This window comes from Gymnoscopelus braueri, assembly GCF_963280865.1.
Source record: "Gymnoscopelus braueri genome assembly, chromosome: 1".
Taxonomy (NCBI): Eukaryota; Metazoa; Chordata; class Actinopteri; order Myctophiformes; family Myctophidae; genus Gymnoscopelus; species Gymnoscopelus braueri.
This window is the reverse complement of record NC_137603.1, coordinates 28,399,501-28,426,591: the sequence shown is the minus strand read 5'-3', so window position 1 is coordinate 28,426,591 and position 27,091 is coordinate 28,399,501. Positions and strand designations below refer to the sequence as shown.

General features: G+C 39.7%; 2 protein-coding genes across 3 annotated transcripts in view; one reads left to right on the top strand and one right to left on the bottom strand.

Annotated features, from left to right (window-relative positions):
* The window catches only part of usp47 (ubiquitin specific peptidase 47), a 28,737-nt gene extending 12,156 nt beyond the window's left edge, over positions 1-16,581 (top strand). For both annotated transcript variants that reach the window (XM_080435253.1, XM_080435252.1), the window contains 15 exons: positions 471-526; positions 1,380-1,492; positions 2,030-2,137; positions 2,878-3,085; positions 3,823-3,938; positions 4,403-4,522; positions 4,673-5,474; positions 6,998-7,173; positions 7,296-7,376; positions 10,426-10,541; positions 10,880-10,998; positions 12,297-12,427; positions 14,432-14,479; positions 14,589-14,719; positions 15,015-16,581. In XM_080435253.1, the coding sequence (XP_080291379.1) occupies positions 471-526; positions 1,380-1,492; positions 2,030-2,137; positions 2,878-3,085; positions 3,823-3,938; positions 4,403-4,522; positions 4,673-5,474; positions 6,998-7,173; positions 7,296-7,376; positions 10,426-10,541; positions 10,880-10,998; positions 12,297-12,427; positions 14,432-14,479; positions 14,589-14,719; positions 15,015-15,189 (2,500 nt within the window). In that variant the 3' untranslated portion in view covers positions 15,190-16,581. The remainder of the gene's footprint in view (positions 1-470; positions 527-1,379; positions 1,493-2,029; positions 2,138-2,877; positions 3,086-3,822; positions 3,939-4,402; positions 4,523-4,672; positions 5,475-6,997; positions 7,174-7,295; positions 7,377-10,425; positions 10,542-10,879; positions 10,999-12,296; positions 12,428-14,431; positions 14,480-14,588; positions 14,720-15,014) is intronic.
* Positions 16,582-16,817: 236 nt separating this feature from the next.
* dkk3a (dickkopf WNT signaling pathway inhibitor 3a) lies at positions 16,818-24,698 on the bottom strand (the record flags this gene model as incomplete). Its single annotated transcript, XM_080432634.1, has 8 exons — positions 16,818-18,162; positions 18,412-18,469; positions 18,669-18,767; positions 19,683-19,827; positions 21,426-21,518; positions 23,205-23,291; positions 23,705-23,827; positions 24,510-24,698. The coding sequence occupies 8 exons, from the start codon at positions 24,696-24,698 to the stop codon at positions 18,075-18,077; spliced, it is 882 nt and encodes a 293-aa protein (XP_080288760.1). The 3' UTR covers positions 16,818-18,074.
* Between the last annotated feature and the right edge of the window lie 2,393 nt (positions 24,699-27,091).

The window sequence follows — 27,091 nt, the reverse complement described above, 5'->3', positions numbered from 1 at the left end:
GGGCCTATGAAGAACTGATTAACTGGTCACATGCATCATGAAGTTCTATTGGTCAAAAGGGGACGTACAGTATGTGCTCTACTGAGTATTGTTATTAATGTTTTGGTTACATGCAGGTTAATTGAAGGAAAATAATTTCTGGGATAGCCTGACCGTGTTTTGGCTTATGGCCTTCAACAGGGTCATGCAGATTATGTCACGGTATACTTATTTACATATTTCTACATAAACAAGTCTTCTGTAAGAGGCTTCTGAGTCATTTGTGAGCAAATCATTTGTGACATTTTTTGTATGAGTTTTAAATGGAACAACTGTTAAAATTGCTCTCTTTAACTGACTTGGATGTCAGTTTGTTCAAACATGTAGATATTGAGGACGTAAGCAAACGGCATTAGATGGCATGGATCATACATCATTTTCTTTCTGTCCATTTATCATCTATTGCTTAACATGCTATTTTCTCTCAACAGCTCTACAAATGCGTACATGCTGATCTATAGGTTGAAAGATCCCACAAGGAATGCAAGTAAGGGATTTGTCCTGTTAAATCCGCAATGCTATGGTCAAAATGAAAATATAATCAATATAATGTTTTTTGGTGGTGACTCTTGTTTGTGAAGTTACTCATTTACCTGTGTTGTAGTTTTGCTGCAGTACAATGACTTGAATCATTTGGTGGTTGTTGATACATTTTCAATGATGGCAGTTCAGTAGTTTTAGAATGCTCAGCTGGGATGAATGCTGGTTATTAAGGAAGACTGTATGTATGTGGTTGAGGTCAGTGTACGACAATCTTCTCAGACCACTGTGGGACCATTATGTGATCCATGTGGGTGCAGTAGTTTAATATACCACTCCCAGCTGGTAAGAACTTCATGGACAGAAGAACAGTTATCTTGATATTAATTTACATGAGTCCAGTGGGAGATATGGAGGGTATGGAACAGGGGTATACCTGGGGCGCCAGGTACACCTTTGAGCCCTCTGGAGACGTTGTGGGCTAATCAGTGGAACGTTGATGAAGCAGGGTGCCCACATAATGACCCCATTGAAGGACCTACCCTCCCTTTTCACCACTCCACTCTTGACTGCTAAATTCAAGAGCGCCAACTTACCATAGGGATTGAAACATCTTTTCTATTAGCTTTACTACACCCTTTCATACAGATTAGTGAGTTGCAATAAAACAACGGCCACACTAATATAGAGCTATTACAACCATTCCCGCTGCTGTTGGGCTCATGTTGCTGTTTTCTATAGTTTGACCATAGTTTTGTATATTGATCATTATATATTAATCTGACCTGATCATTTAACTGGCTCTGGGGTTTGACCTACACTGTCTCTCTGATGGCTGGTCTGTCTGTCATTATCTGCAGAGTACTTCGATGCGGAGGACTTCCCAGAGCACATCAAACGTCTGGTCCAGAAGGAGAAGGAGTCTGAGGAGCATGAGAAGAGACAACGGGAGATTGAACGCAACACCTGCAAGGTGACTTCTGGTTCATGATCCTTTGTACGAGGATCAATTTCTTCCAGACAGACTGCAGGCGAATCAGATTTTATTCTCAAATAACAATCTTTAGGACTGACAGTAACAGTGTACACACTGTTACTAGCAAGGGATTAAATCGGATTTGTGTATTCAAACATCATCAACCTATCTAGTACATTGGTTGCTGTAGTAACGACATAGGCGTGAGTAATGCTTAACTTATACTTTCGTACGACAGTGTTGCTTGCCGAAAATGGGCGATCTACTATTTTCGACGAGCGACACTAAAGTAAATCAGTCTTAGGTGTCCAGACTGAGACACATGTTTAGAAATCTTGAACCGCATCACCACCACCTAGGAATGTGGTTCAATCTGATTAGCAAAAATCTGTTCCCATGTCGTTTTTATTTTTTGCTATTCAGACTAGATAAAACCAATGTGATTGCAATCTAGAGGCCAAAAGTTGGATTTTGGCTGCCAGTCTGAATATAGCCTTTGTCTGACCATCTTCACTGCCTTTTGTTTACATTCAGATCAAGCTGTTCTGCATGCATCCTGTAAAGATGTTGATGATGATGGAGAACAAACTGGAAGTGCACAAGGACAAAACACTACGAGAAGCAACAGAGATGGCCTACAAGGTATGGTACCTGTGAAAACTGGAAAACATAAGAGAAAATGTATTACAACTGTTGCATTAATACAGAATAATAATGCACGCTTCAAATAAAATCACATGGAATAAAAACAGCAGTGTAAAAAACTACAACAATGTTGTAAGAGAATATTGTCAATATCCCCCAAATTGAGTGAGCAGGTGCAGCCACAAATATAAAGCTTAGAGCAGAACAAGGTATGTGCCTCTTCAATGTCCCAAAATAAAGTTGAGACCAGAATTGTTTTTCTCACAAGAAAAAACATACTTAACTTTCAGTGTCTTAGAGCAGCATTAAACCATCATTACATTGGTGGTTTAATGGATGTGGGAATCACTTTGGGAATCTGTTATGAATGAATTATTTTATTTTAGTGTCATGCCACCTCGTGGCCCATCCCTCATGGGATTATATGACACCTTTTCAGACAGTTACAGTATTCAAAATTATTTTTATTATAATAATTTATTTGTTGTTATAACCGTTTTGAAAGTAATTTTGTAATGTAAAAAATAATTTCCAGTCCAGTTAAGAAATATTGAGTATCACTAGGATAAAAAAAAAAAAGTTCCTATTTGTAAATCACATTTCAGCTGTTCTTTTAGTTTGGCTTTAAAGCCTGAGTTGTTGTGGTTACATTGGTATTACTAATTATGTCTTCGTCGCTCAAAGATAGATTTGTCTGTGTTTGATTTGGTTCTGTATCTGTGTGCTCTTTCACTCAGCTGATGGAGTTAGAGGGCGTGGTCCCTTTGGAATGCTGTCGCCTGGTGAAATATGATGAGTTCCATGAGTACCTGGAGCGTTCCTATGAGGGCGAGGACGACACGCCAATGGGCCTGCTGCTGGGAGGAGTCAAGTCCTCCTACATGTTTGACCTTCTGCTGGAGACACGCAAGCCTGAACAAGTGTTCCAGCCCTACAAACCTGGCGGTCAGCATTACACTATTATGAACTGTTTGATGTAGGGGTGCAACAGTTAATCAAACTAATCGATTATTTAAAAAAAATAGTTATCTGTAAAATAATCCATTTTCAAATAATAGAAAAGTTCAAGTAAAATCTCCAAACAAAACGTGCTTCTCTATTATTCGAATAATCGAAAAAGTAATTGCTAGAATAATCGCTAAGAAGATAATCAATAGTTTCAGCTCTAGTTTGAAGTGTGCATTTAAGTGCATCGTGTGTAATCGATTTGTTTTATACAGATTAAACACTTTCACCGTAGCTTCCCTATTTTGGGCATGTCATTATATGCAAATCTATGCTATTTTAGAACATTTGGGGACATAAGAAAATATTGTAGTAGGGCTTAAGTGGTTAAAGCAATTATTGCTCAATTTAAAACAAAATGTATCTTTTTAATGTACCATTTTATGATCTCTTCCTTGTTATGTCCCTGCAATTTTAGTTCGATTTTTTTCTTGTTTCATACAGCACTTTGTAACGTTGTCTTGGGAAGTGATATACAACTGAAGTACTGCTATTATAAACTCAAGTTCACAGCTTAATGCAATAGTGCCTAACTCGTCAGAAGCCTTCTGCAAGTACAAAATATATTTAATCAATGATGTAGTAACTGCTGAAATTAATGCATCTTGGCTCCAAAGTGGTTACTGTTGACTCATTGCTTGCCATATTTAATGGGTTGTGCACCTGTTCTTTTGCAGAGGTGATGGTTAAGGTTCACGTAGTGGATCTGAAGAGTGAGACCATCGCTACTCCAGTCAGTGTCAGAGCTTACCTGAACCAGACGATCACTGAATTCAAACAGCTCATTGCACAGGTAGACTTCTTCAGAACACAATGACACAATCTTTCCCTTTCCTATAGTATCATGTAAGTATTAGAATCCAGGAAACAAACACATAATACACTATATTCTAAACAGCCAAGATTGCCCTTGCTTATTCTGTTACCTATTTTCACACAAACTGGAAATAACTTGTTGTAAATACCTAAATTTTCTTCGAAATATCCCTTCTAAATGGATTAGTTTGTACCACTACGAGTCTATGAAATAGACTAAACGGATGCTACATTACCTGTAATGTCAGTGAGATCCAATTCTGTGGTGTTTGCGTGGAGGGGCCTTATACGTATTGCATGTCTGTGTCGCACACTGAAAATAGCAGATCTACAAGCTCACAATGTGTTATGATGTGACTCGTTGTGAGCTTGTATGTCGGTTATTTTCGGCGTGCATACAACCAAGCACAAATCAACAGTATGTGTACTGTTTGTCCCCAGGTTACCGAGCTGTCTGCAGACGCCATGCGTGTGGTCCTGGAGCGCTGCTACAATGACCTTCGGCTCCTCTGTGTCCCAAACAAGACACTGAAAGCTGAGGGTTTCTTCAGGAGCAACAAGGTTGTGAGATTGTTTTTGTCTGATAAAGGGATATTAATATTTTCAAACAAATAAGAATTGCCTTTGTTTGATGCTGTTGTGTATGTGTTGTTAGTATATATTCATTAGAAAAACAAATGAGTTGGATTGTCATCTTTTATTTTTTTGCAGGTTTTTGTAGAGAGCTCAGACTCGCCAGATCATCAGCTCACTTTCACTGACTCTCTCTTGTGGAAACTGCTTGATCGACACGGGAACACAATCAGACTCTTGGTTTCGCTGCCTGAACAGTCTCCTGGTACCCTGGCCAACAGAACTGTCTGCCAAAAATCTGCTGGTGACTCTGTGTCAATAGAGGGCTCAAAGGGTAACAGGAAGTCTGTTGAAGCTATCCTAGAAGAAAGCACAGAGAAACTAAAGAACCTGTCTCTCCAGCAGCAACAGCAGAGTTCCAGCACAAGTGACAGCCAGAAGAGCTCAGATACCAGTGACTTTGAACATATTGAGTCGCCTTCTCAGGAAACCGACTCCGCCTCCTCTGCCTGTGTGGCCGCAGACAACCGAGAGTTGGAGAACCGGATCGGGGCCAACGCAGGTGCAGGCAGCGGTGGGGCCTCCGACCCTGAAAGCCAGTTTGTCGTTGAGGAACGCTCAGACTCTGAGGTGAATAACGACCGCAGCACCAGCTCAGTGGACAGTGATATACTGAGCTCCAGCCACAGCAGTGATACGCTGTGCAACGCAGACAGCGGGCCCATCCAATTGGCCAACGGCCTGGACTCGCACAGCATCACCAGCAGCCGTCGCTCCAAGGCACACGAGGGCAAGAAAGAGACCTGGGACACCGCAGAGGAAGACTCCGGAACGGACAGCGAATACGACGAAAACGGGAAGAGCAAGGCAGAAGCTCACTACCTTTACTTCAGAGCAGAGCCTTGTCCACTGGACACCTCGTCTGTGGATGCACAAAAATGTATGGTTCCTTTTATGACACAAAACACAATGTACACAATGCTAGCAATTTTAGCAGAGGTGTTTTTTTTTTTTAGATGTTAGGTCTTCTAGGGATGTAAACGGTTATTCGGTTAGCTGTTTATAAAAACATATCAGAATATGCTTATTGGTTCATTTGCATCATATTAAAATTGGCTTAAGAGAGAAACGACCTGAGGGCCATATAAGGAGATCCCTTATATCCTTGACAAATCGGCAGTGAACGTTACGCTCAACAGACTGCAGTGCACAATAGATTGATACCAAAACGTGTTGATAGGTTAATCTTCCTTAATTCAAATATGTAACCTACTAACAGCCACGAGCCTGGGTTGGGTCAAGCTGTGTAAGCTAACTACAGAATTTGAGCTGTGCAAGATTACGACAGGATTACTAGTAAAGGAGTAAATTAATGTCTACTATTCTGATAAATATTCATTCTGTGTGCATGCATTTTACATTTCGGGTTGAGTGTGTGGGTCATCATAACTATATTTCAGACTCGGGCTACACCGTTAATCAAATAATAATTTGTATTATGTTTTATGACCGTTAATTAACTGAATAATAATGTCAGCTAACAGATTGCAAAACTATTTGTTAGGTCAGACTCATTTTTTTTGGGGGGGTATTTAGCCACTCCTACGCAGAGCAATTGAACAAAGTGCAAGTGCGAGTAAATGGCATGATGAACCCTAGTTGACAAACGGCAGCGTAAATTCAGTGCAAAGGAAAGCGATTAAGTCTCACCACCACTAATGCTTGATTAGCATTACTCACTGACTGCTCATATCACACCCAGGTTTTAAATGTTGGGAGGAGGGATAGTGAATATTGGGAGTTAATAATATTTAACATTGTCACCTTCTTAATAATATTTAACATTGTCACCTTCTTAAAATAATGGATGTAGTGGTATTGCAGTCGCTGTACCGCACTAGTCTTCGTTCCTACTCTCACGCATGGTCATGAAGTGTGGGTCATGACAGCAAGAATAAGATTGCGGATACAAGCGGCCGGAATACGTTTTCTCAAGACGGGTGGCCGGCCTCTCCCTTAGAGACTCTGAGTAGAACCACTTGGAAAGGAGCCAACTTGGGTGGTTCGAGCATATAGTACGGATGCCTCCCGAGCGTCTCCCTAGGGAGGTCCTCACTGAACATCCCACTGGGAGGGGACCCCCTGGCAGACCAAGGACCAGATGGGGGCATTATATCTCCACACTGGCCTTGGATCGTCTTGGGATCCCCTAGGAGGAAGTTGCTCTGGAAAGGGAAGTCTGGAGTTCTCTGGAAATGTTACCCCCGCAACTCGATTCTGGATAAGCGGTTGAAGATGGATGAATGGAATTTAGATTTATACAGTTTTTTTAAAACTTGAAAATATGACACAGGACATTATTTTAAGAAGGTGGCAACACATAACATTTAGCAATTGACCTAATACAACTGAAACGGAAAGAAATTAATGACTTAATTCTTTGTTGCTTGCCCTGTGCAACAGGTTTACTCGTCCATGTGGACAAGAGAATAACATTGGCAGCATTCAAACAGAACATGGAGCCCTTCGTAGGAGTCCCCTCCACCCAGTTCAAGGTCTTCCGGGTCTACGCCAACAACCAGGAGTTTGAGAGTGTACGGCTCAATGAAACACTCTCATCCTTCTCGGATGATAACAAGGTCTGCCATGACACATTTGCTGTTGGCTTTAGTTTTAATTGTATATTTGTTTTGTGTTTTGGATTCAGTGTGTCCAAATGCAGTCTATTGTTTGTAATGGCCAATCCCTTCACTTTTCATAGATAACAATTCGACTAGGAAGAGCACTGAAAAAGGGGGAATACAGGGTGAAGGTGTACCAACTACTAGTGAACGAACAAGAGGTAAGACTATTACAGTTGCAGAGATTAAATGGAGATTTTCATGCTGGGGGAGGTTGGACTTCAACATACTGGGCTTACACCGTTTGATATCATAATTTAACTAACACATCTGACCAGGTGCAGGGATAAAACATATCACCTCGATAGAGAGAGGGAGATATCAAAAGCAGAGGCGTTTCTCCAGCAAATTGAACCCTGTCCAAAACAGAAGTTAACTTAAATACATTTTATTACTTTGAGAAGGAGCAACAAGCGCTGCTTGTACATTGTTTGTATAGGCTTAGCCTGTACAAACAATGTACTTAGCTGGTATGTGGTCATTAACATTTTAGCAGTTGTATTAAGGTTATTGTCTCCGCCAGGTCGAAAGGCATGGCGAGAGAGTATGTTTTACCCTCCGTCCGTCCGCCCGTCCGTGTGTGTGTGTGTGTGTGTGTGTGTGTGTTAGCAGCTCATCTCCGGCACTGTTGGCCCGGTGACGATTCAAACTGGTGACGATTTAAATCGATTTCATAAAAACATACATCGCGATGCAACCAGCAGAGGGCGCAATCGAGTCAGACTCCCTTCCTTCTTCTCCGCCTACTATTTTGTCCCCTCAGGGTCCCCATAGCTGCCGGCTTTCGGTCTCTTCACTCACTCAACGGCATGCTATGAACGGCAGAGTGGGGTTCACGTCCTCTCAGGCTATGAAATCTAAACAACTAGGCGATCGCACTGCATAAAGAGGGAAATGTGCATCGCATGTAAACATGTTTATTTGATTGATGAATAGCCCAAACTATACCGTTTACCCCCTCCCCCGTCTGACAATGTTGTTAGCTGTTGTTAGCTGTCTGATTTAAACTCTGTAGGAAACATACAACTGATAGGCTTCTAATGAAAACGGCTAATTCTGGAGCGCCTCGGTGCGGCTGCAGAGTACAATGAATAATAATCTAATTTAATAATTTAACAATTGTATCAGACTGCTGAAAACGTCAAACTCATTTCAACACTGTCTTTCAGATATATAGCGAATTACATTGATATTAATCAATTAATTCTTATCTAATCTAATTTGGAGCAGTTTAAAACAGTTTCCCTTATTACATAAATGTGGTGTTTTATACAGAATGCTGAGAATATAGCATAGATAAAAAAGTACTTGTAAATCCTAAGCTTGGAACAAAGGCTAAGCCTTAGTTTGTTTATTTGAAGGTTTTCTTTATAATGTATTTCATCTGGGATATATGTTTTAAAATTCATTTATTTCATAATACTTATATATTTAAAGTTATTATTTTACAGATAAAAAAGTATATGTCTTAACACATTGACTGCCAATCACGTAGATCTACGCGAACCGATTTAAAGCCGCCACGTGCCAATCGCGTAGATCTACGTGAAGTTTTTTTTTTTTTTTTTATGTTTTTTTCCAATTTCACCCAAAGACCAAGGAGATATGATTAGTTGAAGATCTAGACTCCTATCCACTTCCTTGTTAACTTAAAACTTAAAAAGTCTATTTCGGCTCCTGAGTACTTTTTTTTTTTCCAATGAAAAACTCTGGCACTGGCTAAAAAAATATGAAAATACCGCTAGCAGTTAATGGGTTAATGTGTACCTTACAGTTAATGCATGTACCTCATGAATAAAAAGGCTTTATTTAATATATTGAAAAGAGAATAAGAGAAAATACGTAGTTGTTAAAAAATACATGATTTTTGTAAGAGAAATAATCAAGGTTTTTCAGTAATTTGTCTGGAAAATAAATGTGCTTAAAAATCGTATCGTGAACCTCGTATCGTGAGTTGAGTGAATCGTTACATGCCTAGTGCACACACACTCCCTGGATGCCAATTCAGAACCTCTGCCTCAATTTTTTCACATGGGCCTGTTATACCACCTGGAGGCCAATTTGTGAAAAACCTATTTTTTATATTACTCCTACAGATTTTATCCAAACGTCATGCAAATCGGTACACAGTATCTCGATAGTCATGTGATCAACACGGAGCTGTCCGATTTCCCATATTCCATCCTCATTGGCTAAGGTTGGCTTCCAAAATTTGCAGGATTGGTCCGTTTTAAACAAAATGCCTCAAATCATGAACACAGCTTGCGATTTCCGGGAAATTTCACGAACACATTCCCACTAGGCCAAGGAAGAAATGCCACCTTTTTTCACATTGGCCTGTTATAGTGCCACCAGCAGGTCTAATTTAGCAAAACACATTTTTGGAACAAAATGCCTCAAATCATGAATGCAGTGTCCGATCGAAGAATAAATGGCACCCTTTTCACATTGGCCTATTATAGCGCCACCAGGAGGCCACAATAACGTACCTGACCTGGCGGAGACCTGTGCTCCGAGGAGCACTTTTTCTAGTTTGAATTTTATGTTCATTGGGGTTTTTTTGTTACAGGTTTTTACCTATTAAACACAGTTAATAATTTAATTGTATCTGTCCTAACACATCCGGTGCCAGCATTTTATAATAACAGATTACGTTCGGTGCCAGAAATCTCACCGTTGAGCTGCGCAGCGCTGTTTAAGCTGTAGACTCCACGACGTGCATTCCATGTGAAAAAAAGCATGCCTCCATTTTGCCCGATGGTCCTGGCTAACGCCTGGAACGATAACATCTCTCACGCGAGTAACAATGGCGGAGCGATCGTGCATACAAAATGAGTCGTTTTCCCCCCTGCTCTAAATAATATATATATATAATATAAATAATGATCTAAATAAAGCAAATAAATGCCAAATAAAAATAAATAAATGGGCAACTTCTTTCTCCTGCGCGCAGCTTAATCGCATATTCAGCGGTGCTTATTATAAATGGGATTGCATGATTTGATAGTGTGTATTCTTTACAAAGTTAAATTGTATTTTGTTTTACTGTAGCCCTGTTATTGCTTAAATAATCAATGTGATCATGAAAAAAAAATACTTGATTAATTAATTATGTAAAAAATCATGGAGGCCTAGTTGTGGCTGTGAAGACATTGTTGTTCTTATGAGAGTTTGTGTGACTGACATCATGTATTGTCTTGTGTTTGCCAGCCCTGTAAGTTTCTCCTGGACACTGTGTTTGCCAAGGGCATGACTGTCAGACAGTCTAAAGAGGAGCTGCTCCCTCAGTTAAAAGAACAGTGCAAGCTGGACCTAAGCATTGACAGGTGAGACATTGTAAATGTTCCACTTTGTGTGACAAAGTTAATATTGAATTAGACACAACACATCAGTCATTAACTACATTTAAACCTGGCATACATATTTTGGGCATGTCATTATAGATGAAAATATTCAAAAGAAATAATATTTTAAAAAACTAGCAAATTATGATCTTGTAGATCTTCTATTTTTGCCATTCGTATGATTAAGTTAAGCAATCCAAACACTATTTGCCATTCACATCTATCAACATACATTCAAGCCATTTATTGAAGCTGTTGGTGGACTGGTCCCATAGCTATATTCTTATTGTAAAACTGTGTGTGTGTGTGGGGTTGGTCAGGTTCCGCCTCAGGAAGAAGACATGGAAGAACCCAGGTACAGTGTTCTTGGACTACCATGTCTATGAAGAAGACATCAACATCTCCTCCAACTGGGAAGTCTTCCTGGAGGTTCTTGATGGTAAAACAACATTCAAATGTTTCTGGGAAATAAAATACCTGTTAGCCTTGTGTCTGTTTCTGCTGCTCTAGACTTATAAAGATTGTTGTTCAAGGGGCAATCTTTCTTAAATAGCCATTTCAGTGGTGCATTTCATGCTGCTGCTTTTTCACCTGGTACTGTAAGCTCAAAGACGAATAATAAAATAATTTTGCGGGATTTGCAGCAGTAAACTGCAGCACTGCCATTTCCTTGTAAAATTAGCTAATTCTGGCAATAAATTCACATTCTGTATATGAACATCTAGTTTATTTTTCACTGGAGCATTAGATCTGAAGCATTCAGTTTGATGCCACTAAATGATTTCCACTAAAGGTAATTGCCATCCAGAATGTGTGGTAATATTTTATTGACATTCCCCATGGATTAAGCACCCCATGCTAAATAACCATACCAGCTACTTGTTTCTCTATTTGTTGTCAAAAAAAGCAAAGAAAAAAAGCAATAAAAAACCCCATCAAATTGCATAGCAGCTGTGGAAATTGCCACCTGGATGAAAACGGTGTCCCTGTACCCACTCCATTGATTAATTCCTTCCTGAGTTCATAGATTTTTTTTTAAGAAGAAAAAAGACACGAAATCTGTTTTTGTTGGCACTATTTGTTTTTGTCGATCTACAGTTTCACAACACATCGCAATGTGACACGCTGTGAACTTGTAGATGGTGGTTTAAATTATATCCTTTTTTTTTCTCCATTCACGTTATTGTAAAGTGATGTTTTACACTCACAGAAGTTGAGGGATTCGAGATCTCATATCCCAGACTGACCCATTTCAATGTGTCATTATAGGCGAAATCTTCAAAATGTTCATAATTTTTCACTATCTTTAAATAAATGTCTAACTTTTTTCAAAAACTATGATGTGCAGATTGACAAATAACCCTAGAACTGATGTTTTGCTGCACAGTTTGTGTAACATCCAAGCCGTCACTAGGCAACAAGAAATGTTTTAAAAATGACCCTACTTTTCTTTTACGGTGTTGCTGCTTGGTCACAGTGTAGACAAATCGGTGTCGTCTTGCAAATGGTGAAATTGTGTGCTTGTAGGAAGTGAACATCTAGGAAGCAATGCATTTGAGAGCCATATGGTGTTAGAGAAGTGGTTCTCAAAGTGGGTTGCAGGGACCCTCAGGGTTCCTTGGTGGGGTTCCAAATGGGCCCTTACAGGTCTGTAACTTTATGGGGGTCCTTGAAATTTAAATGTTTAAGAACCACTGTGTTAGAGAATTTATGTAATGTTTCCTATGTCCTCTTCAGAACCAGAGAAGATGAAGTCCATGTCCCAGCTGGCTGTTCTGACCAGACGCTGGAGCCCGGCTAAAATGAAGCTGGAGCCCTTCCAGGAGGTGGTTCTGGAGAGTAGCAGTGTAGATGAACTCAAGGAAAAGGTGTGTATCTGCTCGTCTTTGTGTGCATTTTTGCATCTGTCCATTACGGTTATTATAGTTTGCAGTTTTCCCTAGTTTTTTTTCGTTTTATTTCATTTTGACTTGTTTTCAATTTTGTTTTAATTTGTTTTTAAACCAGGTGTGCTAGTTTTACATTTGGGGGGGGGGGGGGGTTTGGCCAAAAACTGGCACAGCTATAAAATTGGAAGATATATTTCATAATATCTACCCAAAATACTAGGCTTATGTATGAAACTAGAGGTTCGGGCCGCAACATGGCCCTCACATCTAGTAGCCTGGCCCTCACACCGCAGCCTACAATATAGGCTATATACTATTATTACACAGACACACGGCAGTAGCCAGTAAGTCAATATAGTCCAAAGCGACACACACACGCACACTCACTGTATCGCTATCTATACGATCTCTCTGAAAAGGCATATCGCATGCCTTTATGTCCACGCTGAAGGTGTGTGTGTGTGTGTGTGTGTGTGTGTGTGCAGCAAGTACGTAAGGATAACAGCTTTTAAAGATTTGTATAGTTAGACTGATAAATTGACAGCTCAAAACCAGAAATTGGCAGGTTCGACTCAGAGCTCTATGTGTGTATGAAAAACCAATGAATGATAGACAGAGGCAGATCGCAGGTTAACGTAAAGATATATATTGCTGATGCATTTCAAAACATTTGAACACAACCAACCGACCAAAGCATTGACAATAAACCATATAGTATGTTTGACTCACCGCTGAGTATCATTTGGGATGTTTAGAAGAAGAACAAACTGCAAACACGGCACGTTCAGGCCCCCGCTCCCCTCCCCTTTTCCACAGCAAGGGCGGGATGTTTTCCCTTCCAGGGAGACAATATGCGTGACGTCAGAGTGGTTCGCTACTGAGTCGAAATATTGCGCAAAGAGGCTGCGATTTTTAGGCGAAATGTGTAGGAAATTGGACACGTGGTCTGCTAGAACATAGCAGAAATAAAGAGTCCTACCCAGATGACCCGGAAGTCCAGCCACTACGCGATTGTATTAGTATAGGATAAAACAACAGACTAAAACTAAGGGCATTCTCTATGATTTTAGTTTTTTTTTAAATCTAATTTTCATTATTTCATTGTTTTTTGTTAAAGCTACAATTTAGAATGTACTTGAATGAATAAAACGTTTTAACCACTCTGTATGGTAAAGTACGTTAATACAATATAGCACATCTGCAGTTGTTGGAAGTGGTCCTTGGAGGAATTTAGACCCTGGTATCAGGTAGGACACCTACTGGCTGACAAGTAGTGCTCATAAGCATACATACATCCCCTAGATAAGCGGGTATTGCCTCTTGGCTAACAGTAGTAATTTGGTATCGTGGGAGACCAGGGTTTGAATCCCGGATAGGACGTTAAAGTTACAGATTGCAGCTTTAACTATAATAACCTTGGTCCAACCTAATACCAGTGTTTAAACGTACATTCAGTGATGTGTTTGACCTTGCTTCTCACACTACTGACTCACTCCTTGTCCCTGACCTGCCTTTGTTTTCCTCTCTTGTCAACATTCTCACCCATGGACAGCCAATGGTATTTGCATTGGTGTCATATTTCTTCACTAAGTATCACACGGCAACATTGCTGTTTTATGCATCACTATGAGAATACAGTCGACACTTTGATTCCACTCGTTAGACCAGTGGAGAAAAAAAGGCAAAAAAAGTAAACATTTCTAAAGAACTTCAGAAAAAAAAGATCTATAAATGTAAAGAATAAATAAAATAAACGTAAACAAATAGTGAAAATTGCAGATCTACAATCTCACAACACACATTGTCGCTTTTAAATAGGGCTTAAGTGGTTAATTGATATGCTTGTATTATTGGGTACTGGGGAGACACAAAATGTATATTTTGGGTCTCCGCTGAAAAGGTTTGGGAACTGATTCTTTAGACTAATTGTCATGATGGCAGCAATGAGGGTAATAACGATTCATTCTTGACACTCTTCTGCAGCTCAGTGAAATAAGTCGTATTCCTCTTGAAAACCTGGAGTTTGCAAAGGTATGTAAGCTACCTTCTGTTACACAGTACGTGTATCTAACTATATATTTCTAAACTCTTTACCTGCTAAACAAATTAAAGTTTTGACTATGCATATTTCTGACTGCAGGGGAGAGGAACCTTTCCTTGTGATATCTCTGTGTTGGAGATCCATCAGGAGTTGGACTGGAACCCTAAGGTGTCAACACTGAACGTGTGGCCTCTTTACATCTGTGATGATGGAGCTGTGGTCTTCTACAGGTAAAAGAGCTTGACACATGTTACACTGTCAGTTGATGTCTAATTACAGAAGGGTCTGTTTTAATTAATTATTAATCTGTTATTAATCTGATTAGAAATGTTAATCGTTTGACATCCCTACAAAATAAATTTCAACAAGCTGGAGATTATTTCCAGATGTGGGTTTTCCTTTGTAGTATTGATGCTTTTTAGTATTGCGAGGCATTTAATTGGTTCCACCAATACAAAATAGCACTTATATTCCACAAAACAATCTCAGTTATACTGTATATTACTATGCCATATGTCTGTACAGGGATAACACTGAAGAGCCTATGGACTTGTCTGAAGATGAGCGCAATGAGCTGATGAAGAAAGAGAGCAGCCGCCTGCTTAAGACTGGACACCGCGTCAGCTACTCTCCTCGCAAGGAGAAAGCCCTCAAGATCTACCTGGACGGAGGCCCTCCCAAGGACCCGGGTCAGGACTGAGGCACAGCACACTGGTCCCGGTTACTTTGGATCACCTGCCTGCTGCAATGTAGCATGGCTGACCTTGGGAACCCTGTGGGGCTCCATATTGACTTGAAGGTCAAAGCAGTGCTGTGCGCCTGGCGCTCTCTTGCCCTCCACTCTGAGCTCTAATGGTGCACTATAGTGTCTTGTACTGTAAAGTTGAAAGGGAAGTACAAAAGCTATTGAATAAGAGACTAATCACATACTGTATAGACAAATCAGTTGGATGTAGTGTTGCAGGGATGGATGTTAGAACTGTGAACCTGGAGTGGAAGACATCCGTCAGTGTCTCTTTCTGTCATCTGTCTCCCCTCATGTATAATGGCACTTCCCCACCTCTGTCACTGGGTGTCTCTCTTACTGTTTTGGGCACTGTTAAGCATCTGTCTGTTTCATCGTCCAAATTCTAAAATCCAGAGACCTTATCCAACATTGTCCCTCATTTTTCGACAATACAATTAACAGTATCTGCAGCAAAGAGCCTTTTCCAATCCTCAATCCCCTGTGGGTCACCCTTCTGGTGAGTCAACGGGTTTATTAGGTATACAAGTTATTCACACTCAAAATTAGATCATAATTCAAAAAAGCAACTTTTGAATGGCTGACCCAGGGGCTGTTTCTGCTTTTCTACCAGAAAGCCACAGTGTCATTGTGGACTGTCTTTTCTGCTGCTTTCACATGCTTTAGGAGCCTTGCTTCTCTGAAATCACTTACATAGGCCATTGGTCCTTTGCTATCAAGGACAATAAAACAAAACCAAGTTGATTATGTTAAGAAAATGTTTTGTTTTTGTTTATTGTAAATTATTATTTTGCTCCAGACTTAATTATATATTAGGTCTTATGAGAATACTGGCACACGTTTGTCTGTTTAACCATTTGTTTTCATTTAGAAAGGTTATTTCTTGATGTTTTATTCATCACATTATCGTGTCCTTTGACAAAAATAGCATATTTTCAACTGGAAAATGTGCAATTCTTCTTGAGGGACACGGCCATACAACAAAGAAAATAAGCCTGAGTGGTGTTGGATTGAGGGGTAGGAGCCCTCAGTGGTTTTTTGGCAAAGAGAGTGGTTGTTTTGGCGCTTCTACCTACTGCTGCTTGATAGACTGACACCAGAGGGTGTAGAGAGGCCCTTGGACGTGCTAGACGTTAGGGCATCTGCTCTGCACACTGGACACCAGCCTTCCAGTCCCCTCTGGGCTTCTGATGCTGCCACCAGCTTTTCACTGTAGAAATGCCAATATCTGAAGAAAAACTTGTTTTCTTTTGTGGGTTGTTTATGTTTATTTCTTTGAAATTGAAATCCTGTGTGAACATAGTATAAGATGATTTTAGAAACAAATTAAAATGCTTTTTTTCATAACTGCAGTTTCCTGTCAATGTAAATGACAACTTCAGGAATTCTCTCTATATACTAATGTTGAATTTACGTGTAAGACCTTAAAGAACCACTGACCCTGGTAAAACTTTTAAAATATTTTATTTTCCTCCAAAGCAGAAGTAGTACAAGCTACATGTGTAAAGCTGCAGGCCCTCATATGATGAAAGAACCCAGGTTACATTATGATAGTTTCATGCGAATTCTATCATCCAGCACCAGTGTAGCTGCAAAACATATTATTGCATTGCTCTTGTATCTTTCACGTCTGATTGGGACAGTCAGAGATACTATGATAGGATATATGGATATATACTGTAGCCTACATGAAATGAAAAACTGCTGTGCACACAAAATTATGGGTCAGAACAGTAGTTCAAATTAACATTGAGGTTAAATGAATACCACTGTGTGAAGTATAAAAGCTATTTTTTGGAAGTGTGGACACTTGCTCAGAAGTCCTCTGTCTTATTACTCGGGGACCAACAGTCTCAACATGTGACTCGAATCTAGAGGCACCATCAGAATTCTGGGATATGAAACAATTGTTTCAATATAATTTGCTAAAAGTAATTTAGTTACAATTTATTAATATTAATTATATTTTGGATTACCAGTACCTTAACTTTAATATGAGTAAGCCAAGCACAATGTTTAAAATGTAATGGGAGAGGTTAGTAATATTAAGGATAAGATTATTGCAATAATATCTGTCCCTCTCCATGGCATTACAGTTGTCATGGGACAGCTTGTTACAGTATACCACATGCTATATTATTTACAATAGTATATGAAATAAATGAATTTGCTGATAGACAAATATGTAAATGATTGTCATATGAGTGTTGCATGTTAGACTTGCTCACAAACAGTTGACATTGACGAAAAAAGGTAACTTGGTAGTATAAATAGATGAATCTTTCAAAAAGAGATATCCATATTTAATCATTTCTACTAAGGAATACCTGACATTTTTAAGTAGTTTGCACTTTCTGAAGTGACGCCTGAGATTTATTGTTGTAATAATAGGACTATTTTAGAATTACTTCCTGACTGAGCATACAATCTAGCTGAAAATATAGTATTGCTCACACATGGGCATTCATTTGTCTGCTTCATTGTTGCTCCAAGATTGAACTAGTGTCCTGCACGTTCACGTTACATGTTTGTCAACATCTATTAAATCTCACATGGGATTCCAATATTTCAGCAAAGAGCACATGCACTTCTCAACACACATTTCTCCATTAATTCAGGTTCAGTCATTTTCCGTGGTGTAAAGTTCCACCACTTTGGATCAAGTTAACAAATTGGAAACACTCTTTGCAACAAAGTACTGGCTAAGGCTTAAGCAATGGGCAATAGAGCAAATCTTGAAGGTGTGTCATGAACATGGGGTGTACAGTACTTCTTCAAACCTGCATTGAATGGAGACCCTGCTGTCTGGTAGTTTTGAGGCAATCTGAATTTACCCATTTCTAGACTATGTAGTCTATCTCTGAATACAGTGTATCAGTCATCTCCTCTTCACTTGAATTCTGCTCTTTAAGACACATGGAGCCTCGCCTGTCAAGAGGGGATAATGCACTTTTTAGTATTACTGTGTGAGTGGCAAAGCTTGCTGTGTGGCTGCTGTGGCATATGGACGAAAGGTTACAAATACATTACATTATATACAGTATTACCATATTCAAGTGCAGGTGCAGTATTCAATACAGTCCCAGTGCCCTTTAACTACAGAGGGTAAGCAAGGGCAATGCCATTGTTTGACTGAATGAAGCAGGGTGCAATGTACTTAAAGGCCACTGTACTCACCCCAGTGGTTGGCACTCCAGGTTGCCTGCACAGGGGCAGTGTTCCCGAGGCCCCTCACCTATGGAATCAGAATAGACTCTTAATTATCTGTATCCGTAAAAACAGATTTGTACTCGTAGAGGCAATTCGTAAAACAAACAGTCTGTAAGTGTGAATCAGATTTGTACTTGTAAAGTGCAATTTGTAACTCTTGTACGAGTACAAATCTGTTTTTATGGATACAGATAATTAAGAGTCTATTCTGACTCCATACTCACCTTGCATGTCCCAGGACAGCAGCGACATCAGGTGGTTAGGAGAACCATAGCACCGCTCACGTTCAATGGGCTTAGCTGAGCATACTGGAAAGAGGAGCGCTGAACACACAAACACACACACGCACACACACATGTCACAAAGCTGATACAGTAAAAAAAACACACACAAATGCACTAAGTGCTGTTTTTCGAGCAGATATTATGCAAGTGTAATGAACAATTTCAACATTAAAAACTTTCTTGGGCAAATGTAAGGGCAGAGATGAAACCAATTAAATGAACGAGGAAACCTACTGTAGAGGTCATGGCTTGGGCAGTATCTGTTTTTTCATACCTTCATACGGTTTCATACTGACATCACCGGTATATGCTGTATTTGCATTAAGAAAAATTTAAAAGCTGAGCTGCCAGTGATAGAAGTCATTGTAGCACGTATGACATTGTCTAGCTTACAACCCTGTGTCTCCAATATGAAATTATTAGCCTACTAAGAAAAGTTAGTTGTGGCAATGTGATTCCATATCTAGAAACATCTGTATTTGTGGTGGTGGTATTGAAGATCATACCTTTTGGATACCCTTATATGCTGTAATACCTTGATACAGCCAAAGTCGAAGTTGTGCAACTGCATCTTCTGGGTGGTTGCAGATATAACACACACAAACACACACTGACAGAAGTGTGTGTGTGTGTGTGTGTGTGTGTGTGTGTGTGTGTGTGTGTGTGTGTGTGTGTGTGTGTGTGTGTGTGTGTGTGTGTGTGTGTGTGTGTGTGCGCGAGTGCGTGCGTGCGTATGTATGTATGTATATATATGTATATATATATATATATGTGTGTGTATATATATATTTATAATTTATTTTTTATTTATTTATTCATTTTCCTTTCCAGGTGGCCAACTTGGCACCCCCTGGCTGCGGCTAACACTTTGAAAACCTGTGCCTTAGTTACTAAGGCTTTTACTAAGGCTTTTACATGTGCGATGCTATTGTTGTGGGAAGCATTAGCATATACCTTTATGTAAAGCACAACAGAGGTCTGTACCGCATTCAGTCTGGTACTGGCAAATACTGCCAGCCTCACCCTTTGTGGCATTCTGAGTGCATTGACCCCACACACACAGCTGTCCAGCACAGCACTCCTCATCCTTGGTACAGGGCTGATAAGAAAAAAGAAAGAAAGTGAAAAGTGATTCTCAAACATTTTCATGTCAAGCACTCCCAAATTAATATGCATTTGGCCGCATATGTATTTTGGGAATAGCCAATCTACATCTGAGGGTCCCCAGACCCCACTTTGAGAACCTGTGGTTTATACTACTGTTTTACTAAAATTAGATACAAAATAATTCACAATATATCACCTTGCTTACAATATCGCCTTCGCAACATATCACAATTGAATCGTGACCGCTGCATCGTGATACGTGTCGTATTGCCAGATTCTTGCCAATACGCAGCCCTAGTAAGCACTGCCATTATGGTTTTTGTCAATACTTAAAAACAGACTTTCCTCAGCTTAAATTTTATAGTGTTCCAGTTTCAGTTTTGTCAGCTAATTTCTTTTAGTCATCACTTTCACAATTTCTTATCCTGCATGAGTTCTCTCACCAAAAAAAAACATACAATCGTTATCCCGACCTGAAAATGCATTTTCTGTTTACTAAAGAGCTGTAAAGGGTAAAGACAGGGAACACTGAACAAACACTCCATAGCAATGATTACTAATCGAATATAGCGCTATTTAACACTTAGTTTAACAAATATATCACATACCTAATACTATATATATATATATATATATATATATATATATATTCCTGTCACTTCCTGTACTGCACAGTACACGTCCATGATTTTGACAGACTGCCAGCATCTTCATCCCTGTAGACGTTTGTATACTCTATCACCAGCACTACCTCCTCCAAAGCAGGCACTTCCTAGTTAGCATGACTCTACAGTGGCTTAATATTTAATAAGACAAGAGAGTGTCTCTCTACATGTGATTGTTATTGCCTGTCATTGTATTCACTGAGAGCAGAGGGACAAAGAGCTCATATTTAACCTTGACACACATTGTCCTTAAAATGAAACCCAGAGCAGCTGCTGTAGCTTTCAAAATTGATAACACACGGACACTCAAATTACACTTGTAGACCTGCTGCAATGCAGTCACAGCACAGTGTACTCAACAATCAATAATGAACTATCAAGTACAATCTAAATCAATTCTAATAATAATGTTTGTCACAACATCTTACACAAATATAGATATATAACAGTATATAACCTAGAAAAAATATAATATACAATTAGATATTAAAATAAAGAATAATTACAACACAAAACTGACTGTGTGTGTGTGTGTGTGTGTGTCTGTGTGTGTGTGTGTGTGTGTCTGTGTGTCTGTGTGTCTGTGTGCGTCTGTGTGTGTGCGTGCGTGCGTGGGTGCATGACTCACTATACTTGTCTGGATGGTAAGTGGAATATTGAAGACCAAGACCCTGTGTATGAACTTAAACCCATATATACTTAAGGCCTTTGCAGACAAAGTCTGTTTCCACACGAAAAAAACGCACCAAGCTTTGACTGCAAAGGCCTTTACAGTAGTTCAAACTAGGTTATTTTTGTGAATGTATAATCTCTACACTAAATCTTTCCGAAAATAGCCGATCTTCAAGCTCACAATGCAACAATTTTCTGCGAATATTCCCCCCAGAATAGGGATGCTATGGTTGAAATTGTTAATTTCACCTACCACATCTACAGCCTTGCAACGTAGACACTTAGAGCCGTGTGTGTTAAAGAGGCAGTACCTCCCCTTCTCACAGTCCTCATCAATGATGCACAACTAGAGAGGCAGAAAGAAGGACAAAAGCATTCAGACCACAATGTTGCAGACACAGAAATACCTGGGGCTGCTATGAGACTTTACATTTCAATTAGCATAATTGTAAGGTATTATAAACATTCATGTTTAGGAGCATTGGGAATGTGGCACATACAGTGTGAAATGTACACATTAATGAGTTGGGGCAGGTAATGAGTTGGGGATTGGTTCCCCTACATGCTACAATTATTTACCATATTAACCCTTACCCTTTAGTATTATTTTTGCCTTGGTGTTAGTTACCTTTCAGCTGCAAGTAGGACAGACATTTGCAAAAAATCTATTTACCGCTCTATTGTTCTCCAACTACATATCTGAAATAACGCCACGCAAAGCATTTTGCCCTGTCTCTGGAGAATTCATGTACAACTATTCCAGCATCTAAAAGCAGTTAAACCAGGAGCAGAGCATACTGTATTGTAACTGCAAGTCACACAGTGGCTTAATTATTTCTTTCTTTCTTTTCTGTTTAATGTATTCATAGAAAATACGTTTTCCTCTTGACTTTAAGTACTGAAAGTACCTTAGCCTACATTATGTATACCAATTTAAAAAGTTGAACCTTTGGCCATGTGCTTCATTAGCCCTGCAGTTCTTTAATCAGTATTTTAGTATGCATACTATATCTTCCAGGGCACTCGGGTGGCACAGGGGGAAAGTACCTGTCCACCACTGCAGAGTCTAGGGATTTGAATCCACCGCGATGCATCTGGCTCGGCCAAGTGTCTATTATGAACACAATTGGCCGTGTTTGGAGGAGGGAAGCCAGGGTGATCTTGTTGCTTGCTGAGCAAGCAGCTCCTACGGACTGGGGGCGGAGCCTATCAGCGGGGACTGGGAGTACCGAGCAGGACTGTCTGACGGAGGTGCTACTGTACGTCTGACTCCTGACGGTGGAGGCTCGTCACTAGGTGGGCCAATAGAGTACAATAGCAGTGACAAGACAGAAATGTGTGGGGAGGAGTAATTGGCATAACAATTAATTGGGATAAATCATAATTGGCAACTCTACATTTTGAGGGGAAAAAAATGGAAAAATATAATTTGTTATCCATGCAGTATGTATGAAACCTATTGATTGTATACACATATGTATTATGGTCCACAGACTCACAGACAGCTAATCTAGTTTGATAGATCAGTTGATTCCTTTACAGACATCCTGCCCAATCAGCAGATAATATGCTAACATTGCTATGCATTATTAATGGCCAGGATGCAGACTTAAAGAGGACATACCTAGCTACTATCAGGTCCCTGAGGTTCTGTAGTCATTTTGACCAAAAGAAAACATATCTAATTTTACACACAAACAAAAAACAGGAAACCAGAGAATACAACAGTGACATAATGAACACACTATTACATCATTACACAATATTTAAAATAATATGTGTTGTGGTATGGAATTATTTCAATTATTATGTTAAAGTTAGTAAGGACAGGCTATTTATTGAGATGATTTTGTTTGCTCAAAGATTTGTAATGAGTATTTGGTTCAAACTGGACATGACGTTTTCATGTTCATTCATTCAGACTTGATGAATCTGGTATGGGGTGAGTTTTCACCTTAACGGATAATATGCATGAATATGTTATTATATCCAGGAATTCAGGAGGACAATGCCAGTCTAACAGTTCACTTACATGATTTATATCATTGTCCTTCCAAACAGGTTCGATGCTGTTAGTTGTAAGGTAGGGCTCTGTTTGTCCAGTAATGTTGTCCGTCTCCTGAATGAAGGGGAACAATTTAGTATCACAAGAAAATAAAGAACTGTTTTGCACTTTGGTTTGTCCTTTTGTGCAGTGGTTCTCAAAGTGGGGTCTGGGGACCCCCAGGGGTCATTTGGGGAGTTCCAGGGGGTCACCAGCATACTTTGTTAATATAGCATCAAAATCAGTTTAATCACTTTAACTCTATACATCTACAAGCTCAAAATGCATTGTGATGGGTTGTGAGCTTGTAGATTTGCTATCTTCAAACAATATCTTTTGAATAAATAAATAAATAATATCTTGGAAATATTGTAAGCGGTACCAGCCACAAAAGACAAAATACTTTCTGATGGGGTTCCATGGAAAAATACATATAAATTTGAAAAAAGTTTGAGAACCATGCTGCTTTTGTAGATGCATGATCCTACCTTATCCATGGTCTCTGAGGAGAGGACAGTTTGATTGTCAGTCACTTTTTCAGAGACATTGTCAATATGAGTTGATGGAGGGTCACTGGGCTGCACTGTTGATTCAACACTTTCATTGTCCATCTAGAAATGATTGACATATTGATTCATGTTAACATGTGGAAATCAAGCAACATAATTCTGCATAATGCAGTCATTCACAGCAAAATGATCCTGAATGAGTTGAATTAACACTTGGGACTGTACTGTAGGCCAGTGGTTCTCAAAGTGGGGTCCGGGGACCCCCAGGGGTCCTTGGGGGGGGGGGGGGGGGGGGGGGGGTTACAGGCCCCCCCCAGCAAAAGCTGTTAACATAACATCACAATCATTTTAACCACTTTATATCCATTCATATGTTGGCTATTCAAAAATAGCAGATCTACAAGCTCACAGCGCGTCACAAAGCTTGTACATCTGCTATTTTTTTTTACATAAATCTTATCTTCTGGGGGTATCTGGCACAAAACATTTTCAGATGGGGGTCCACGACCAAATATATATCAATTTGGGGGTCCTTGACATGAAAAAGTTTGAGAACCACTAGGCTATACAACCTATGCACATGTTGTTCTCTGATAGGTCAGACACTTGGGGGACAGCAGCTGCGTGACCCAGCTTCTTTCTATTTTTAGAATGTGGGATGAAATCAATCAAAGTTATTTAAGATTTAAAATAACAGCAATCAGTAACTTACTTGGGGCTTATTTGCAACAAAACACACACTTATAAATGACGATAACACAGTAGGTATAGGTAGCTGGCTTACTTGAAAGACCACCGTATCCTCCTCATCGCGTTTCTTCTGACTATCCTCCACTTCCACAAACACGTTGTTTGATGCTGAATGGTCCCCCAGAGTCACGGTGTAGTCTGCATGCACTATTTCAGGGAGAATCGCATTGACGGGTGTTGTGGTGAAGCCCAGAAGAACTAAGGCGATCAGGAGGGTCAACATCGTGTCTGCTGCTATGCCGCTGTTGCTGCTGCTGTGCACCAGGACCAGGGTGGGTGTGGTGGTGGTGGTGGTGGTGATGGATGATGATGATGATGCCTGGAGGAGAAACATCGGCATCATCATCCCAGCTGATGCCAAATGCACCGTCAGACCAGACGGTGTCGCTTGCCGACATGAATATGCAGTAGGTAGGTGGGTCACTGTTTCCCAAGCAGTGGGTCGGGACCCATCTTTGGGTCGCGTCGTGGACCAATTTTTATGGGTCGCGACTCGCGAGTAGGCTAAATATCTCCTTTTTTCCCGTGTCCTACTACATTTAAAAGAAATATAGCCCTATTAAGAACCTCTCACTCCGCTATACAGCTCCGAGATGAGGTCCTACGCCGAGGTCGCACAGAATCGGTTGAACGGCCGCAAAGGGTCCGCTGTTTACCCTTTTCGCCACATCGTATCCAAAAACTAATGGTAGAGTCCAAAGCGTACAGATGTTTAAGGTTTGGTCCGGCACACAATATTTTAGGTCGGGGACGAAACTACCCTTTTAAATCGCTTATTTGGTCAGCCTGTGGCCATGTTTCCCATTCAACCCGGAAACCCCCCCTAAGTCCGGTGCCAGTACTGCTCCCGGTTCGGCTACAATGGGAAAACAATAGCCTAGGTATAAAATAGTTCTAAAGTGGTTAATGTATGTTTTATAATGTAATAATGTAAATCTGAAAAGTAACTAGTAATTAAAGTTTTCAAATAATTGTAGTGTAGTAAAAGTACAATATTTGCCTCTGAGATGTAGTAGAAGTAAAAGTATAGACAATTGGAAATACTCCAGTAAAGTAAAAGTACCTCAAAATTTTACTGAAGTACAGTACTTGAGTAAATGTACTTAGTTACTTTACACCACTGATTAAACTTGGCAGAGACATGTTAAATTTAAAAATATATTTTGTAAACCCCAAATATTATTGACAGGCCTAATCGTTTCACAGAAGACACGTTCAAGTCTGGGCATTCTAGTGGAATTTAAATTCTGGATTCATATAAATCTACCTTTTAATGCTTTTATTGGTTTAGCTACTGTCTTTTATTAGACCTCATTATTTGTCATGTCCTTCACCAACAGGTGGCAGCAAATCCCTCAAGGTCTACTACATCCTGTCTAAGTAGTTGGACATTTTCTGTCGGCGTACCAACAGAAATGTTCAAATTGTTTCTCTTGTATGCTTAGTCACAACACAAATTGCACAGCCGTCCCAACAGAAATGACATCATGCTCAACACACAGGATACAAATATGCATTTTTCCTTTTTGTCTCAACATTCCAGAATACCTCAGAGGAACATTGTTCTGTGAGAAAGAATTAAACTAAACTAATCAGCATTTTAGAAAGGAGATGTGATCATGTAGGCTAATCGCCCCCCTCTGTCTCTCTGCCTCACAGGATACCCTCACTTATGTGATTCATTTTCCATTGTTTCTGATGGTGTTCAGACACCTTGCAGCCTTTTCCACTAAGTATACAACAGTGGTGTAAAGTAACTAAGTAGGCCTACATGTAAAACATTTTTTGAGGTATTTTCACTTTCTTCAGTACTTACAATTTTCAATACTTTTACTTCTACCCCTCTACATCTCAGAGGAAAATATTGTACTTTACTCGACTACTATATGAAAACTGTAGTTACTAGTTACTTTGTAGATTGTGATTATTATTACAAAACGATTGTTCTTGTTCTTTGATTTTGCTACAATGGATTTAATTTCATTTTTACTCACTTCTCCTAGATACATGGACTGCATTATCTTACTTCCCCCTTCCCATTCACCATCTTTTTTCCCATCGTGTTGTGGAATAGAATTAGCCAGACTTGGCCCAACATTAACGAAAAACTAATTAACTTAATTTACCACTTCGTTCATATTTTCACACCAGAGAGTCAAAGTCATGGATGGACACTCCACACACCACAGATTTTTTGTAACTTGAGATGAGGTTACTTATTTAAATCTTGTATGGCTGTGGGAACAGCCATTTGCTAAAACTGGCCCTTTTCCACATCTACCAACAGAAAGATAATTAAAGTGCAATAATAATAATAATTATTATTATTGTAGAATAATTATACATTCACTTATTGAACATATTTCTCTTTCGGGGGTGCATTCCAGTTCTCTGACCACAAGATGGCCTTGTTTTCACATTAAACATATTTCCATAACACTTTGCACACTTAGTACACTTTTACACTTAATGATAAAAACAAACACATAATCTTAAATCTTCACAGGCACAAGAAACAAACCAAAATGTTTGCATTCACGCGCACACACACACACACACACACACACACACACACACACACACACACACACACACACACACACACACACACACACA